Source organism: Manacus candei, unplaced genomic scaffold (genome assembly GCF_025592945.1).
Source record: "Manacus candei isolate 608988 ecotype Guabito, Panama unplaced genomic scaffold, ASM2559294v1 h1tg000011l, whole genome shotgun sequence".
NCBI classification, from domain to species: domain Eukaryota; kingdom Metazoa; phylum Chordata; class Aves; order Passeriformes; family Pipridae; genus Manacus; species Manacus candei.
Window position 1 is genome coordinate 28803978 of NW_026138059.1, and position 16764 is coordinate 28820741.

General features: G+C 37.0%; 1 protein-coding gene across 10 annotated transcripts in view; it reads right to left on the minus strand.

The window, feature by feature from the left end:
* The window catches only part of EPHA7 (EPH receptor A7), a 171361-nt gene that overhangs the window by 132467 nt on the left and 22130 nt on the right, over nt 1-16764 (minus strand). Inside the window, exon 4 of one of the 10 annotated variants that reach the window (XM_051778174.1) lies at nt 10447-10685. The exons of the other annotated variants lie outside the window; for them this stretch is intronic. Coding sequence (XP_051634134.1) covers nt 10648-10685 — 38 coding nt within the window. The 3' untranslated portion in view covers nt 10447-10647. Of the gene's footprint in view, nt 1-10446; nt 10686-16764 lie in introns of those variants that run through there. 10 annotated transcript variants of the gene reach the window in all.

The following is a 16764-nucleotide window of genomic DNA, read 5'->3' on the forward strand; positions in this document are numbered from 1 at the left end:
TTTCATATGCAATAAGTTCATCTAGCATCCTATGATAGCTGGGTAGTGATGAGAAATTAGAACAGTAGATTATCCACAATTCTTTAATACAGATGCCTCTATCAAGTACCAAATAGATCCATACACATAGTGTTGTAGAGCTTTCTACAGCTTGTCACACAAAATCTTGGTGACTGTACTGAAATAAGTAATGTATGCCTACAGGGAATGAATGAGATATCCAGCTGAGGTTTGCATATTTGAGCTTTTGAGTAAAGAACTGGTGTACTTTAACTAGTTCTCAAAATTCCAAATAAAATACTGGTGCAGTCAAGCTGTTTATGACTATGTTAGGCTATTATGACGTTTATGTGGATGATGATGAAAATTAATTTCATATGAATGCAAACACTAGCTGGCAGTTTCCTGCATTACAGCAGCAGTACAGATAGGACACACAGTGGAAGAATCTTAATTTGTGGGCACATGTATACCCATGCATGCTTCATGAGCATTCATATTGCAGTGATACAACTCTCTCTACTGGCCTATCATGCAGCCAAAGATGAATGGTAGGAGTAGCAAATAGTTTGGGTGAAGCCAAGAGCAAGTAAACATGCTCAGTTATTAGTGACTATAGAATGGTATTAAAGACTTTAGCAAGTACACATCGATTATTAAGAGAAAGAAAAAACCCTCTTTTTTTCTTTTCATCTTTCATCTTTCTTCAAAGTTTGGAACAAACTAATGTATGACATCATTGAAATAGCAGATGCAAAAGCCATATATTGGGCTTATTGCCACTGTATGCATGAAGCTACAACAAGCATTAATTATGGACTCTTCTGGGGGATGTCTTTTGGGGAATCTCTAATTAACATGCTACTCCTTGTACTACAAAGTGCGCCAATCCCTTTGCCCAGTCACTAATTCTTATGTTGAATTAGTAAGGCACTTTTGTGCATTTTTGTGCCCTTTTGGTTTCGTTATCCTATAAGGCCTGTAAGTGGTTGAAACTCTAATATGCACTTAAGTTGCAGCTTTTAAGACGTGATAATTATTGTTAACTTCGTCAAAACAAAATGTCATTCAGAATAAGGAGCTCTAAGATGTAAAAGCAATGCAAAGCTCACTGAAATCTTCCTCAAATGCAGAAAGAGGTTTTGACTATGTGTGCAAACACTTCTGACGTCAGAGTGACTTTACTGGACATATTTGCAAGAATGAGCCCAAATGTACATCAGCACTCCAGGCATGCCGGTTTTCAAACAGTAAGGTTCCCAACAAGAACCTCTAGATGGACTTAAACCAATATATCCTCCAATCTGCACTCTGCACTTATGTTTTTCCAGTAGTATCAGATTTCAAACAGCCCATACTTTGTGTTGGATTTTCATTCATCCTCCTTCAGTCTTGAACGTAGGACATATTGTGCATTAGCAATCAAAACAAAACTGTTTCATCAAAGTCTGATAATGCGAGCTAGTGAAAAAGAAATGGAATTTAATGTGAAAATAAGTATTGCTAGGGTTGATGTACTGATTGCTTTTTTCTTTTTGTTTTTTAACTGAATTCACTTACAGCATCTGCTTTGTATTTGGAGTGAAGCAGCTATAAAATTTTCTGTTAGCCATAATCAGTCTGCAGAATTAAGGGCTACTGCTGTAGAATTTAGAAATACAGATACTTGACCTTTTCTGTGATGATGTTTCTACAATAGCCTTTGGCAGCAAAGCCCATAGTCTAATCGATCGTATAGTAATTGTCCTAAAACTTAATATAAATTATTCCTGACATTGCTTAAGCACATAGCACTTTTATTTACGTCCACTGACATGTGGAAACAAAATACTCCTTTTTCCTTTGTAGCACTCTGTAACAGGTTGGCAGACTTAAGATTTTACATAGATAAAAGAGTTCATGTATTCTGACCTAATTAAAAAAAACCAAAAACAACGTAGTACCAAAAAATCCATAAAATATCTCAATCTTACAAATGAAGACAACAAATACCAAGTCATGCTGGTAGATGAGTACCTCCCACCAATAAAAAAAAAAAGGAAAGCACCTCTTTCAGATGAGAAAATCAGAAGAGAACAGGGGACGAAGGAAAACATCAGACAGACCCAAAATGCAAGATTAGGTAGGGTATATGTGGTTTTACTAGTAAATCAAATCCAGTAACACAAAACTTGAGAAAGGGATTGACTTGTGGTATTATCTAAGTCTATTCTGTTCAGCTAAAGATTTGACAGGTATATAGTCCACTTACATGCAGTTCTTTACATATGCAGCAAAATTTATGTCTCCTGTTCATATTTTATACCAGTTCTGTTAGCCTTAAAAGATTGATTGCACTGCTGTTCTCATGAAGGTCAAACAGGCAATGCAAACTTCTGTTGCTTTTAGTTCCTAAATTTCTGTAGAGTTACCTTAATTCTGTACTGCTTAGGTCTACTTCATTAAGTCTGTAGCCATACTTAAATATATCAATGGGGTGGGAAAACGTAATTTTCCTGTATAAAAGAATAGTAAAACATTTGGCAATCCATACATCTGCATTATCTCCTTAGTTTTTCTTTTGCATCAAAACCAGTTTAAAGCCGCAATCACTTTCTTTATTCTCCATTTCTTTAAATAAAATTATTTTAAATTTTCAATGAACTTGGGAAAATATTCCCTTCAAGTACCTATTCCCTGAAAGAATCATAGATCATAGGATAGCTTGGATGAAAAAGGACCTTAAAGATTATCCAGTTCCAATCCCTCCCAACATTCCCACCCCCTGCCATAGGCAGAGAGACCTTCCATTAGACCAGTGGCCTTGAACACTTCCAGAGATGGGGAATCCACAGCTTCTCTGGGCAACAGATAAGTTGCCTAGAAGATGAGCACAATAACTTGTCATCATGGTAATTCATCTTATCTCTTCTAGATTACTATTTTTATATTAGAAAATGTGTATGCTGTTCTTCTAGGCATACTGACATCTTACTGCCTTGTCTTCTTCAGCTTTAATTCCTGGCACTGAGCACACCAAACCTGTCTGCCAATATTAAATTCCTATTCCCACATTAGGGAACACAACATACTTTTCCAGTGGGTCTGTCTTCATAGGCTCTTACTCCAAAGTGACCAAGCCAACAACAATATATGTGCAATGTGCTTATGTCACATCATGAAAATTGTTCAAAAAGAGAAGTTTGGTCATTCTTTTCATACATTGTTCCAGCTGATGGCAATAGAGCCAAACACAAAATACGGGTTTTACTTCAAAATTATTTTATGTAAATACCTATAAGCCTAATGTATATTTTTGTATCTTTGTGATGATAGCCATCAAATTATATTTCACATGAAGGGCTGCAGAAAGGTGGATGCCCTATTCTTTTCAAATTTCATTAGTCATGATGAGGTACAGTACGGTCTGAAAGTTTAGGTCTTATGGTTCTGTTCTGTTCTAAGCAGAAGTATAAAGTAGAAGTGGAACAAATCCATACCTGATTTTGAGATTTCATTCTACTTCTTTGTTAACTACAATAGGTATTTGTCCAGTTTTACAGGCTAAGCAGTTTTCTTCATAGGAGAAAATTATTTAGAAGGAGCACTGCTCAGTAACAAGGGTCCTAAGTCTAAATTTTTATTTTGGATGTATTCCCCACTTTGGCACTTAACTTTGTGACCAGAGCCAACTCAATTTCTCTTGCTTTCTCTATCTTCTCAGGTTAAATAATGAAAAATAGGAGCAAAGAGGGAATATATTCCCATTCAGCATATGGACAGAAGCACCTCAGAATCAACTGATTCCTCTTCTTAAAGTCTGGTCGAAACATGTAGGCATTAATACACTAAACAGCAACAACAGCCTTCAGTAAAATCTGTGTAATTTCAGAATTTAAACTGGTCAAAGGAAAACATCTCTAGAATAGAGAACACTTTCTAACAGCCAATGGAATGAATAACTGACTCTCTTCTCCACCAAAACAAGAATGAAATGATAAAATTGAGAACAGCCTTGCTGTCAGCCATAGGATGTACCTAACAGACAGGCATATTGAAGATAAATGCTTTATTCCTGCATCTTTTTTCTTGTGGATTTCAGGAGATGGCTCTGGAGGTAAGAAGGTAGACAAGAGGCTTTTATTGATTTTCTCTGCTGTACTTGCTCTTGCTACTTATTAAGAGCGGTGGAAATTGCCCATAGCTATCTTTTCCTATGTTTTTTTCTAGCTGCAATACTGTCACTCCTGCCTTTGTTCATGTCCTGGAAAAGTAGTTCCTCTAAGGACCACTGCTACAGCAGCAGCAGACACCTAAGTCATATAAATGAAGACAGTAAGAGATGTGCAAACACTTCACAATATTCCAAATTTTCCTATAACACCAACAGTCTTTTAAAGACCTTCAACTCACAATACCTACAGTTAAGACTGTCCAAAAGCACATGATAGCAAGAGAGATCCCATAGGATCAGGCTGTAAAAGACTGCCTTGTTTTCAACTGTGGGTCTTTTTTTCAACTAGAGTAAGACTCATTGCAACTTTCCTTTAAGAATTTGCAATGGTGTCAACAACAGCAGCAGTAGGGACAGCAGCTTTCCAAGCATCTGTCATGTCAGTGCTAGGGTCATCATCAGAAACAGATTATGCTAGAGACAGTTGTCCCGTGTGAATCAGCAAGACTCAGTCAAGTCTCGCCATTCTGCACTGATCACTGATGAAAAAGGATTTTCTTTGAATTGAAGGATAAATGTTATCCTGTATGTACAAAAAAACCCTCAGCATGTTTTATGACTTACTTTCCCCGATTTTCTCCCAATAAAAGCACACTCCAATCTGATAAATATTCCCTGCGGAGGACCACACATTCTGCTGTCCAGACACCGGGTGAGGGGGTGGGGGGAAATTTAAAAAAATCAACCTATGGATGACTAAATATTGATGAGCATGGTGTGAATTCTGAGGCGGCTTGTCCCCCACTCTGTCTTCCACTTACTAATTTACAGAGTCTGCAGTATTTAGAGTCACAATGTCAACCAAAGTCAGAAGAAATAGAATTCTAGAAAGCATTACAACCATCATTAGCACTCTCTCCCCGACTACTTATCAGACACATATAAATCTTGATGCCTATGTGACTCACTATGATGAAATTAAATGAGAGCAAGCAGAGCAAATGCATGTCTACTGCTTTTATCTCTAACCTAGTCAGACAGTCATCAATATATTTGAGCTACTGCAATATATTCTGTAATATTTCAGAATATTGTTATCATTTTATCAAACCAAATATCTTTAGTATTCACTCCTTCTATACCTCTACAGTTTTGTAATCAATAGCCCCTCTCCAGCCTGGACTGCATGATCCAGCATTTCATACAACAGTCTCACATGCTCCTTATTCTAAAAAAATATAGAATTTCTTTTCAAATATACACTTAATTTATGCCTAATATGGTGAAAGGGGAACTAAAATCAGCATGTACAAAGGCAAGGAAGTAAAGCAGTTAAGAGTCAGCAAGGATGTGAAAGAATGTGGTAACCCTGTTCATAGCTGCATACATTGTAAATACACAGAAGCTGTAAGTTCACACCAAATCAATCCTCCATTTACCCTCAGACATTTTAATCTATTTCCTTAAAAGGACAGGTGCTGATAAAGATTTGAAACAGAGAGTGAATTAAGAAAATGACAGGAAAAAAGAATCCCTGCTGCTACAAAACAGCACTCTCACTGGGATTGCATTTCTTAAATATTCTCCTTCAAGGAGAGGAGCGTACCCTTTTTTACATTTAGCCTGAGAAGGTGACAGACTGAAATCAGAGTTGCTATACCCAAGGCAGGTAGTGTGAAATCTAAGGAAGTACAGCACTGGGAACCTAAAAAGAGGAAAGGGCTTAATTTCTTTTTCATCTTTAGAAAATCAGTACATTATTCCAACTGAGCTAACATGCTCAACTGTATTGCAGGATTACAAGGAAGCTGAAGACAAAGGTTTCATTCACAACTCTACCCTTTTACAAGGGATAACCTCCTGCACAGATGTAAAGTCAAGTCACGTCTGATTAAGTTCACTTCTCCTGTAACAGTGGAGAAACAGAAAGAGAAACCTTGATCCTATATTGGTCACTGTCCTGTACATTCTTCAGATCAAAATTTAGTATAGAAAGCAGTGCATGTAGATAGTCATTATAATTATGCTAAAAATCACATAGAAATTTTTAACCTTCCTTCTCCTTTTTAATAAAAATACCAACTCTTTCTAATAGTAAGTTATGAAATACCTTTAAACATCACCCATTTTCCACCATTCATTTTCTTTTACTACAGGTCATGTTTAAAATAAATCATTCTCTACAATGCTTAGAAATGTACCTCCCCTTGATGTCTGTCTTATGCACACTCTGCTTTGTGACATCACAATTAGCTGTCATGAAAATGAATATAAGATAATAAGTAGAATACTTTGGGTCAACTCCTGGTCCAATTAAACTAAGATTCACACCATTCACTTTGCCAAGGCCAAAATTTCACCTTTTAACTTTTGCTAACAAAAACCCAGTGGGAATAGCCGAAAACAGAAAATGGCATCCAGTTTTTATGCAATGCTTGATAAATAAATTCAGCAAGAGGTTTGGCATTTGTTTTCATGGAAACATGGATGAACCTATCTCATGCAAATACGCTGTGGTGGCAGAAAAGCATACATAAATTGGAATATTTTACATTAAGTGATATTTTGCTCACAAAGTTTATGATTTTCAGGAACTTATTAGTTGTACCAGTGGCCAAATGAAGAGAGATAATTCTACAAATAGGCAGAAGATTATTTTGCTTGTCCCCAACATATCATTTTGTTTTTTTCTGAATTTCTAGTAATGCACTGTGAGATTCTATTAATTCTTTGTGCTTACTGAGGCAGAAAAGCAGAGTATGAGACTTCTGATCATGTTAGAGGGTTATCTTTTACTACATTACTTCATTTTGTAAGTTAGCCAAACTATGTTTAATCATCGTTTCTAATTGAAAATAATAATGTAAAATTATCCATATGATATACTAATTAGGACCTACCTCAGACTGAAGCAACATAAAAAAGGGAAAGTGAAATGTAAGACAGAAAGCTGACACTAGAAATATTTTTAATCTGTTTCTGGTCTAATATGTTAATATTTCTCATTTATCACAGAAAAGTATCATGTATGCTGACCTAGCACTGCAACTTTTTGCAAATGCACAACAGCCAGCTACTAATGGCTTTGAATACTATTAGTGCATTGTGGTGAGAGTAAATGTATCAATGACTTCTTAATGACTTTAAATGTGATGCCTCTGTGAAAGTAGCAAGGACAGGCACAAACATAATACACTGTGTTTTATTAATAGAAGAACAACCATTTTTAACTCCGCAGTGATCCCCTTCAGGCCTGAAGTGCACCATAGGTGATAGCTTTGTAACAAAAATAGAAAGAGATTCTCTTAGTCTCAAAATAATACTCCCCAGAAGGAATTACTTTCTTCCTCTAGAGCAAACAGATTACTTTGGACTCTCGCACACAGCCCCAAACAAATAGCCCACGTCTGAAAAACACATCTCAACAAAAATCTTTAAACTCCCTGCCTAATGAATGATGGGTATACAGAAGGGTTAACTACAGGAGGTTCTCCTTATTATTGGCATTGAAGACTTTAAAATATGAATATTTCCATTTTTCTTTTTTGACTGTTCCTTATAACTTATTATCTTCTTTTGGTATCCTTAACTACACAGCATTTGTCAAACATCAGAAGTGTTTGACAGTTTACCCTTAAAAGAATTCAAGAACAGAAAATTGAAATGTATTTCTCCAGGAACTGATGCTGTACAGCAGTAAGTAGGCATAAAGCTCACGATAACACTACAAGAGCTGGCAAGAGGCACTTCACACAATGAGGCAAATTCAGACTTATTTTATTGTCCAGCATAACTTTACTGAATTCCTGCACTTTAATTTTAGCACAGAATTAAAACTTGCTCTCTCTGTTTCTCCCCGTTGGTGCAAAGAAATTAAGTGACTGATGGGGTAATTCAGCAAGAGCAGTATTTGATCATTCCAGGAACATTAGAGGTCATACCATAAATGGGCAGCAGCAAGGCTGTAAACTTCTAAGGCTGTATACTGAGAGAACTGTGCATTACTAAAGTGGAAGTAAAAAATTACATGAGAAATAGAAAATGCAGTGGAATACAATTTTGAAATAATCAGACTGCTATTACATATCCAACAATTTATTCCTGTTTAGAAGTCAGTGGCAAAGAGACAAGACACTGGAATTCATAGCTAAACATCTGATTTGCAAGCTGAGGATCACTGCCGTCTTCACAGGCAGTTGTTCCTGATTATAACCATGCAAACAGAATAAGACTTGTTCCTGTTTAGTTTAAAACCTGGATTCCCCTTGACACGCTTGTTCTGCACCAACAATTCCTGTTTTATCCTGCACTCTTCAGCACGGAGGAACAGGTGTGCCCTGACTAGAAACCTTCTGCTGCTCAGTGTAGAAGGATATTTCCTCACTCTTAACCTAAATTTTACCCATAGGGAGACTCCAATTACACAGACATTGGAATGCAAGTCCTGTGCTCCCTGATGTGCTGCATGAGCTGTGAAAGAACCAGATCTCATGTGCTCAAAGTCCTCTGCAGTCTGGTTGTTGTATTTTATACATGCAGGCAGTAGCAAGATTTCACTCCAAAAGGGCCTCTTCAGTCATACGGGAGAGAGACAACCATCCATGCTAATGGTGAATTCTGCAGGAAATGTGCCTGGTTTGTAAGAAAATGGATGGGTTTGCTACTCACCAGCAATATAAACTCAGTTTTCACTTTGGAACTTTCAAAGCCCGAAGGGGTTTCCCCCTCCCCATTCCTCGTCAGTGGTAACAGTGTTTCCACAAGTTAAATTCTGTCATTGTTTATACCTATGCAACAAATAAATATTCTCCCACACTTGGAGACACTTTGCAATGATGGGTTCATACAGGCAAAAGTTGCTTGAACTCATTATGATTAGGTTATCACAACTTCCTAAGCAGTCCTGTCTCTGGTGTTTGACATTAACTAAGATCCTTGGCTTACTCATTCAGGATACATTGATTTATCATAACTAAAACCATTAAAAAAAAATAAATCCAAACTGATATGACCAAATATAAAAAAAAGAACTTTGCAATTTTTTTAAATGAGGGTTTTACCATGGGCTTCACAATGTAAGTATACTTGAGCATATGAAGTTACTAATTTTTTACTTCTTTTTAAATTCATAATCCTAAAACAATTTATAATCTATTTTATATTCCTGTTCTAAGAATCACATGGTTTATTGTTATTGTTGTTTCTGAATGACCATCTAAACTCTGGCTTGAGGAACAAATGGGTTCTAGTCCTTCCAGTTGTAGAAAATAATTTGAAAAGATGATCCAGCTACGTTCAGAGACTGAACAGATGCATACACAGAGATTAAAGAATATTGATGATTTTAGACATTCCTGACGTTTTGGGGACCCAAATAATTTTAGCTACATCATCTATACAAGCCTGTCTAAAGCTTAAGAAGTTAAAAGAAAAAAAATAAACAGTAAATTCTCAGATTCAGAACCTTTCTTGTTTTGTGCAACTCATCTTCTAATTTCCAGTTTTTCAGGCACTTAGGGATGGTGAAGAGAGAAAAGAGACCTTCCAACTTGCTTAATGAGAAGCACAGAGCCCAATCGCCTTAGGTCGAGATCATAAATTCAAATTGCATCTTCTTTTTTTTTCTAAAGTGATATTACACAGTTCCTGTCTCTCTTGCCATGTGCATAAAACCCAGTGAAGTCTTTTGTACAGGTAATACAAAAATCTAACCTTTGTCACACCCTCCACCATTTGAAGGGAAAAGAGGAGCAGCAGGGAAGAGGAAGGACACACCTTATTATCCTCCACTAAATAAGAATATCGCTGCACTTACAAATGAGCCCTTTTTTATTACTTAAGAAAGGCATTTCCACATTCACCATTGATATTTCATTTATTAAAAAAGTGATCTTTTGTGTGCATGTGAAAGGCATTTTGAAAACTGTTACAACAAAAAAACAAAACAGAGGCAGCGAATAGACCTTAGCGCCTGTGAAAGATAATCTCCCAGTAACTTCAAAGGGGCAAGGTCAGGCCTCACCTTTATTCTTGTGCATTTGCATTATTGACTTTATGAAACAAAGGCAAAGACCTAAGTAAAGAATTCATCATACAGACCAAGGGTGCCTGCATGATCCTGTATCATTAGTGACAGGCAGCTCCCAGCCACACACCACACACTGGCTGAGGCCCCGGCTGTTTGCACAGCATTCAGATACCACTTTACTGTGGTATGCAAGAGATTAAATGCTGTGCCTACCACGGTGATGAAAACTCCTGCTTTCGATTTGTATTCATTCACCTGTTGACACATCCACTGACTGGCACTCTAAGATATAGGGTAGAAGCTGAGAAACACCTCCATCCTCAAACTCAGCCTCTGCCGAAAATCTTGTCCTCACATTGCATCTCCTCACTTGTCCACAGTCTCTCATCACTGGCTTACCTTCTCCTTCTCTCTCCCCAGTGATATATCCCCAGGCTTCAGTTTGACAGCAGGTGCTTTATGCCATTCAGTGCTTTCTGTGGGTGAAGTAAATTATGTTTCTGACTTAAAAAAAAAAAAAAAAAGAAAAAAAAGAAGCAAAAGCTACCCTTATTAGTAGGCAAAACAATAAAGTGGTACATTTCATTGAATATTTTTTCCCCATATGCCAAACTTCATTTGTTGTGAAATCACATATTTCATATCTGGTAGGTTATTTACAATATTTCTGATCTGTCCAACAAAATGGTACATAGCTTAACTGTTCTCTTCGAGGTGATTATTTATTAGTCATATAATCCATTTTTCTACTGATTAGGGGAGATGAGTCAGTACTAAATATTCTATCTCCTCATACAATTGATTTTTCTTCCAATATTATTTTCTCCAACAGAGTTTTGATGGTTATTCTTTATTAGTACAAGTCACCTGCAGACGCGCTAGAGATTTCACACTATGAATTCAAAGACCTTTTCTAGAAGCTCTGGAGAACAAAGTAATTTTTCATATCAAATTCCGCTCTTCTCTTCCCCACTGATGTAACTGTCAAAGAAAATCACAGCTACGCTGACAATGCAATACAAATGAACTTGGATCCGTACAGACTATTTCTGCAGAGGCCCAAAGTCCAGAGGTGAAAATTATATATTATTCTAAACAACAGAACCAGCCAAAAAATCTGCAACTGAAGACTTCACCTCTTACAGATGAGATTAATCAGGAGCAAAATCAACCTAGCTCCAAGCAAGAACATCAGATTCCCAGTCCCTTACAGATTTCTTCTATCAGAACCACCAGATGCAGAAACAATGTCACCAGCAAACTCACTGTTGGTATTGCCAGGCTGATTCCTACCTTCCAACAGCAAGAGAGACACCACCCCACACCCCCACAGCTCACAGCTGTGTCCCTATCCCCCTAATGAATCTTCTGATGACATTTAGTCCAAAGCATCTTTTGTTCTGTTTTGTTTAAAGAAAAAAAAAAAACAAACCACAAACAAACAGGAAAGTACATTAAACCAAAGACTTTCAATTTATATTATTTTTGGATCACTTCCTCAGTGGCCTGCCCATGGAAAGCTAGCATTTTGCAAACTTTCAACTAAAATAAGAACAATATTCAATACCAACAGGATGAAATGAATCAATCTGCCCATGGCTTAATTCACAAAGGCAAATTTCTCTTTCACAGTCTCATCCCAGAAATAGGAAATAAACTTCTGTTCTTCTGTATCCATTTCTGCTGGAGGAGAGGGCAAAATAGGGTCAGTTTGTTGTTTCTTTTGGCATTCTACACTTTTCACAGGATAAAGCCAGACAAAGGGACAGACTATCAAAACTGAGCCAGAAATGAACCGATTTATAGCAGAGTAGTAAAATGAAAATATGACTCAATCTGGTTATTACTCAATATAACTTACAGAAGAAATGGGTCTTTGTAAAGTCTTAAACAAATTAACTTGCTTGCTTAGCAGACTTAGGGCTTGTTAAAGGCCCACTAAGGTGCCTCATTGTTTTCAGTGCTCTCTGGCTCATTGCTCTTTCCACGTGGATCAGTACCTGGGTGTAATTCTGTATTTCAGAAAATTTTGTCTAACTTCAGGTATTTTCAGAATGACTGTAGAACAGATTGAATATAGGATTGGAGGGGGGGTGGGGGTTGGGAACCTGCATTAATTTATCTCGACAAATTAGTCCTATCAGATACCCCATTAAAATCAGTCTCGAACTAAAATTAGCCTTTTAATCATCTGAGCTATGTGACTGAACCATCATGTCACAGACAGCACACAAATAACCAGAAGCTAATGAAATGCAATGCTGTACCTCAAACAAAATTAATCATCGATTTCTTAAAATTTTATCCAGAAACCTGAATTTATTTATCTCCTTTTTTTCTTTTTTTTTTTAAATCCCATCTGGTGGGAGTTAATATTGAGCAAAGGCATACCAAAAAAATCTAGCTTGATGAGTTTCTAAGGAAATCTGTTACTACAGGAAACATGTTCACTTCTCTAACAGGTACAAACAAACACAACTGATGGGAAGAACACAATCAATAAAATAGTTTCCAAAAATACTGGGGCTGTTTATCTTAAGATCAGATGTGAGTGATTTCAATTAGATGCAGATCTGTTCTGGTATTTCTCATCTTTGCCAGCTTGTCAGATAATTGCCTCCCAAACAACTGTAGTTATCGGGCTTTCTCAGTTCAACTATTAACTCATTCTTTGACCAAAAAAAAAAGAAACCATGGCACTTGGAGTTCTTCTTCAAAACAAAGGTATGGATCACAGCCTGAAAGCTGCTAACTATATTACAATCATAATTCAAACATATTTTTAATACCACTACCATGGCATAATAGAGAATTTTCTAGATTTCTGTTACCTGCTGCCGCATTTTGTACACAGAGGGGAAAAACATGGTTGTGGTGAAGGTCACTGGCTGATACAGCTGAAAGTTTTTATTAATAATGACTACTCATCCTGCATCTGTACTTTATTACTCTTATTACGCTTATCTCTCATAAGGTAGGCACACTTGAGCCAGAATTATAGCCAATTTACAAGAAAAAATAAACCAAATCAAACTACTTTTCACCTCCCATACATGATACATGTTTATACGTTTCCTTAAATCAGAACCACAGGCTGCTGAAAAATAGCACTGTGCCTTAAAAAGAACCATAGTGTTTCACCCCAGAGTTGCAACATATGTTTAACACTGACTTTTACACAAGAGGAGTGCAGATGCGTTCTGTTTGTAGAGATCTGTGGTAGGTTTGGGGATCTGTCTGGGTGAAATGCACTGTATAAATACACAGTTATCATCAGTATGCTGTTGTCTTAGATAAACTTCAGGAAAAGTGGAACCTATAAGAACTATTCAACTTTCTGTAATTAAAACAGTATTAGAATAATCATGTTTCACCATGACAAAATATCACTGGAGACAAAGGAAGATCTTAACTGTTGCTTGCAATAGGCCTTTCAAAACAAAAGCTGTACCCCTGAAAGCATTTTTTTATTTTTTATTTCAGTGATATATTTCCTTTCATGAAGGTATGTTGTGAAATAAATGCTATTCTTCATTGTGCTCTAAAAATGTCTGCTTTGAACTATTTAAACTATTTTAATTACTCATTGTTTTATCAGCATAAATAAAATTTGCTCATTGACCCATATATTTCTTATCTAAGTGAACCAAGCTGCTTCTCCCTGATCATTTAGTGCAGGTTAGCCGGGCTTTGTGAGCAGCGTATAATGATATGCAAACTAAAACCATAACTTTGTCAATTTAAGGTCAAAAAGGCCTATTTGTGGTTATTATGGAAATCAGTTTAAATGTGAGGTGCCTAAACAATGCGTCTTTGCGTACTGGCTCAGCAAAAAACCACAAACAACCTGCCAACATCTGCTTTTTGAAGTGTCAGATAACATTATTTCCAGGATGACATCAAGGGCCTTCATTGGCTATGCATAAGGTCAGTGAATATTAACTTCATTTACACTTGGCTGAGAATTGGCTGGTGCCAACAATAGAGGTTTAGATCCTCTGCTGAGCAGGGTTAAAAACTGACAGAAAGCTGCCATTGAGGAAGATGGATGATCGTACTAGCTGACCCTATTCCTCCCCAAGTGTCACAGCTTCAGCCTCTTTTCTATCTCTGCAACAAAAGACCCTCTCTGAGCTTCCCAGTGGCCTTCAGCTTTATTGGTGCTAACAGGCCCAGACATTTTCATCGATTGGATTCTCTACCTCTTAAACACAAGAGCTTGCCCTCCCTGGCTAGCCAAACCTTGGCACAGATGTCTTTTTTTGTAATTGCTTCTCTGCTGTCTGCTGGGAAGGATGCAATCGGACAGGCGAACATCATGTCAACACAGAAAATGCTTCACCATTTATCTCAGTTTCCCAATGGCATTTTAAGGAAAGTGATATGCTGCTTGCCTGGGGGTCGGGGTTTAACCCTTCAACAGCTCAAAGTGTCTATAAACGCAAAAAAGGAAGTTGCTGTAATAAAATTCTACTGTATTTGTCCTACACATAGTTTACAAATGATGAATTAGTTTCTCCAATCAAAATATTTCAAATCTACATCACTAAATGCACAGAAACAATTTAGTGTTGTTACTGTGTATGCTTCTGTGTCAGATCCTAAAGGGGCTATTCAGTCAAGTTCAAAGTATACATTTAAGGCTTGAACAGTTAATAATGCAAACATCTGTAGAATTTCCAGTCTATTTAAATCCGAGGCCACAAACTCAATAAAAATCACAAATACACTAGGAGCTTAAATGGATTAGAACATATCTATAGCATGAAATGAAAACAATCATTCTAACATTTGAATGACAAAATTACTCAAGAAAGGATATAAAGGAAATATAACAGAGCTGTATAGAATGCTTCAGGGTTGAAGAAAAACAAAACTGATGTTCTTTTATCTTTTTTTTTCCCAAACATCTGCTATCGGACATTGCTGGCAAAAGAGTAATGGATTTGACAAGTCGCTTGTTTGATCCAATACAGCAATTCCTGTCTTTCTGCATACACCATGGAAACACCCAGCCTCCAATCATAATTATATTTTTTCCCAGATTCTGGGCTGCACTGCATGTGCTCTGTGCCAGACTGATTATTCAAAGCCACCTTAAAGACACTATAGCTAGCACAGGACTGGTCTATCACTGAGGTGCAATCCACAGGATTATAGCAACCCTTGTTCTGTCTAACATAGATTTATAGCTAGAAGTGAAGGAACATGGACTAAAGACTCCTATTAACACCCAAGGCTCAAGTTATATAGCAGCGACTGGCACAACTCTCAGAACTAGTAACAAACAGATGAAAAAACAAAGGGGTAGGAAGATAAAAAACCTGATCCTTTACAGAGATATGGGGTTTGTATTAAATATTATGGAACAATGCTCTCAAATATTAAGGTAGAAATACCAAATACAAGGGAGGTCACAAAGTTAGGGGGAAAAAAAGCAATACAACCTAGCAGTTCATCCTATAAAGGTGAATGGAAATATCATCCACCAAAACTATCTCTCTGCCACAACATAGTGTGGCAAGATGGATCAAATTATTTCAGTTCTCCAGAAGTGCTTGTAGTTATAATTGAGGGAGGGGATTGGAGGGAGTGGGGGTGGGAGTGTCATCAAGGAAAAAGTCAAACATTTTCTGCTGTAGGAAAGGGGAAAATGGCACCATTTTCAAACCAGCTGCTATCAAAAAAAAAGTTTACCTCAGTCATAAAAACACTAGAAAAGAAAACCTAGTCATAACTCAGTCATAAAATGAAAAGATGTACTATGAAAAAATATGCGTGAAAGTAGCTGAAATGATTTTTGAAAATACTGTAATACATATATTTCTTGGAATGAGGTGTTTATTGCAAACAGCCTACTGCAATATAAAATAATGCAATTGTGTGATTGTACACCAAGATTCATGATGACTTTTTTTCTTTTTTTACACTGCTGGAAGGGAATATTGCCACAGTAATGAGGAAAACACACATTTTTCATATTTGTAGTAATTCCTATTAAACAAACTGCTTTTAGCAAGGACAGCAAGACTGGGCCCTTGCTCTTTGTGTTAATAACAGATGGTTATGACATGAGGCCAATTCTTGTTTTTCTTACTCTCACAAGCAGTCCCAAAGGACTCTTTTTTTTTTTTTTTTTTTTTAAAGAATAAAACAAGCAAGATTTTACCCAAGGGAAAATAAGCAGTTTTACAACAGAAATGTTTCTGGTGCCCTTTTCCACTGGCCACATTGGAACACCTTGCCAACCTCAAAGGAAGCTTTAAGAAATCCCAGATGCAGGTACTTAAAAGAAACAGAGAAAGAGAGAACTGGCACATAAATATGAAATGATAACAGCTCTCAACAGATTTCCACAATACGCTTCAGAAACTGCTATCAGGGACAGAGATTGGCAAGGGATTTCCAGCAGCACACAACTTCCATCTGGACTGGGTGGAACTACAGTGTCTTCCAAAGCTGAAAGTTATGGGGATTTTAGAGAAGACAGGACCAATAACTTACAGAGCCGTGTAACAGCACAGGAGAAAAACAGGAGTTTTTCCCCCCCATGGATAATCACAGGAAAAGGGCTCCAGTCAGA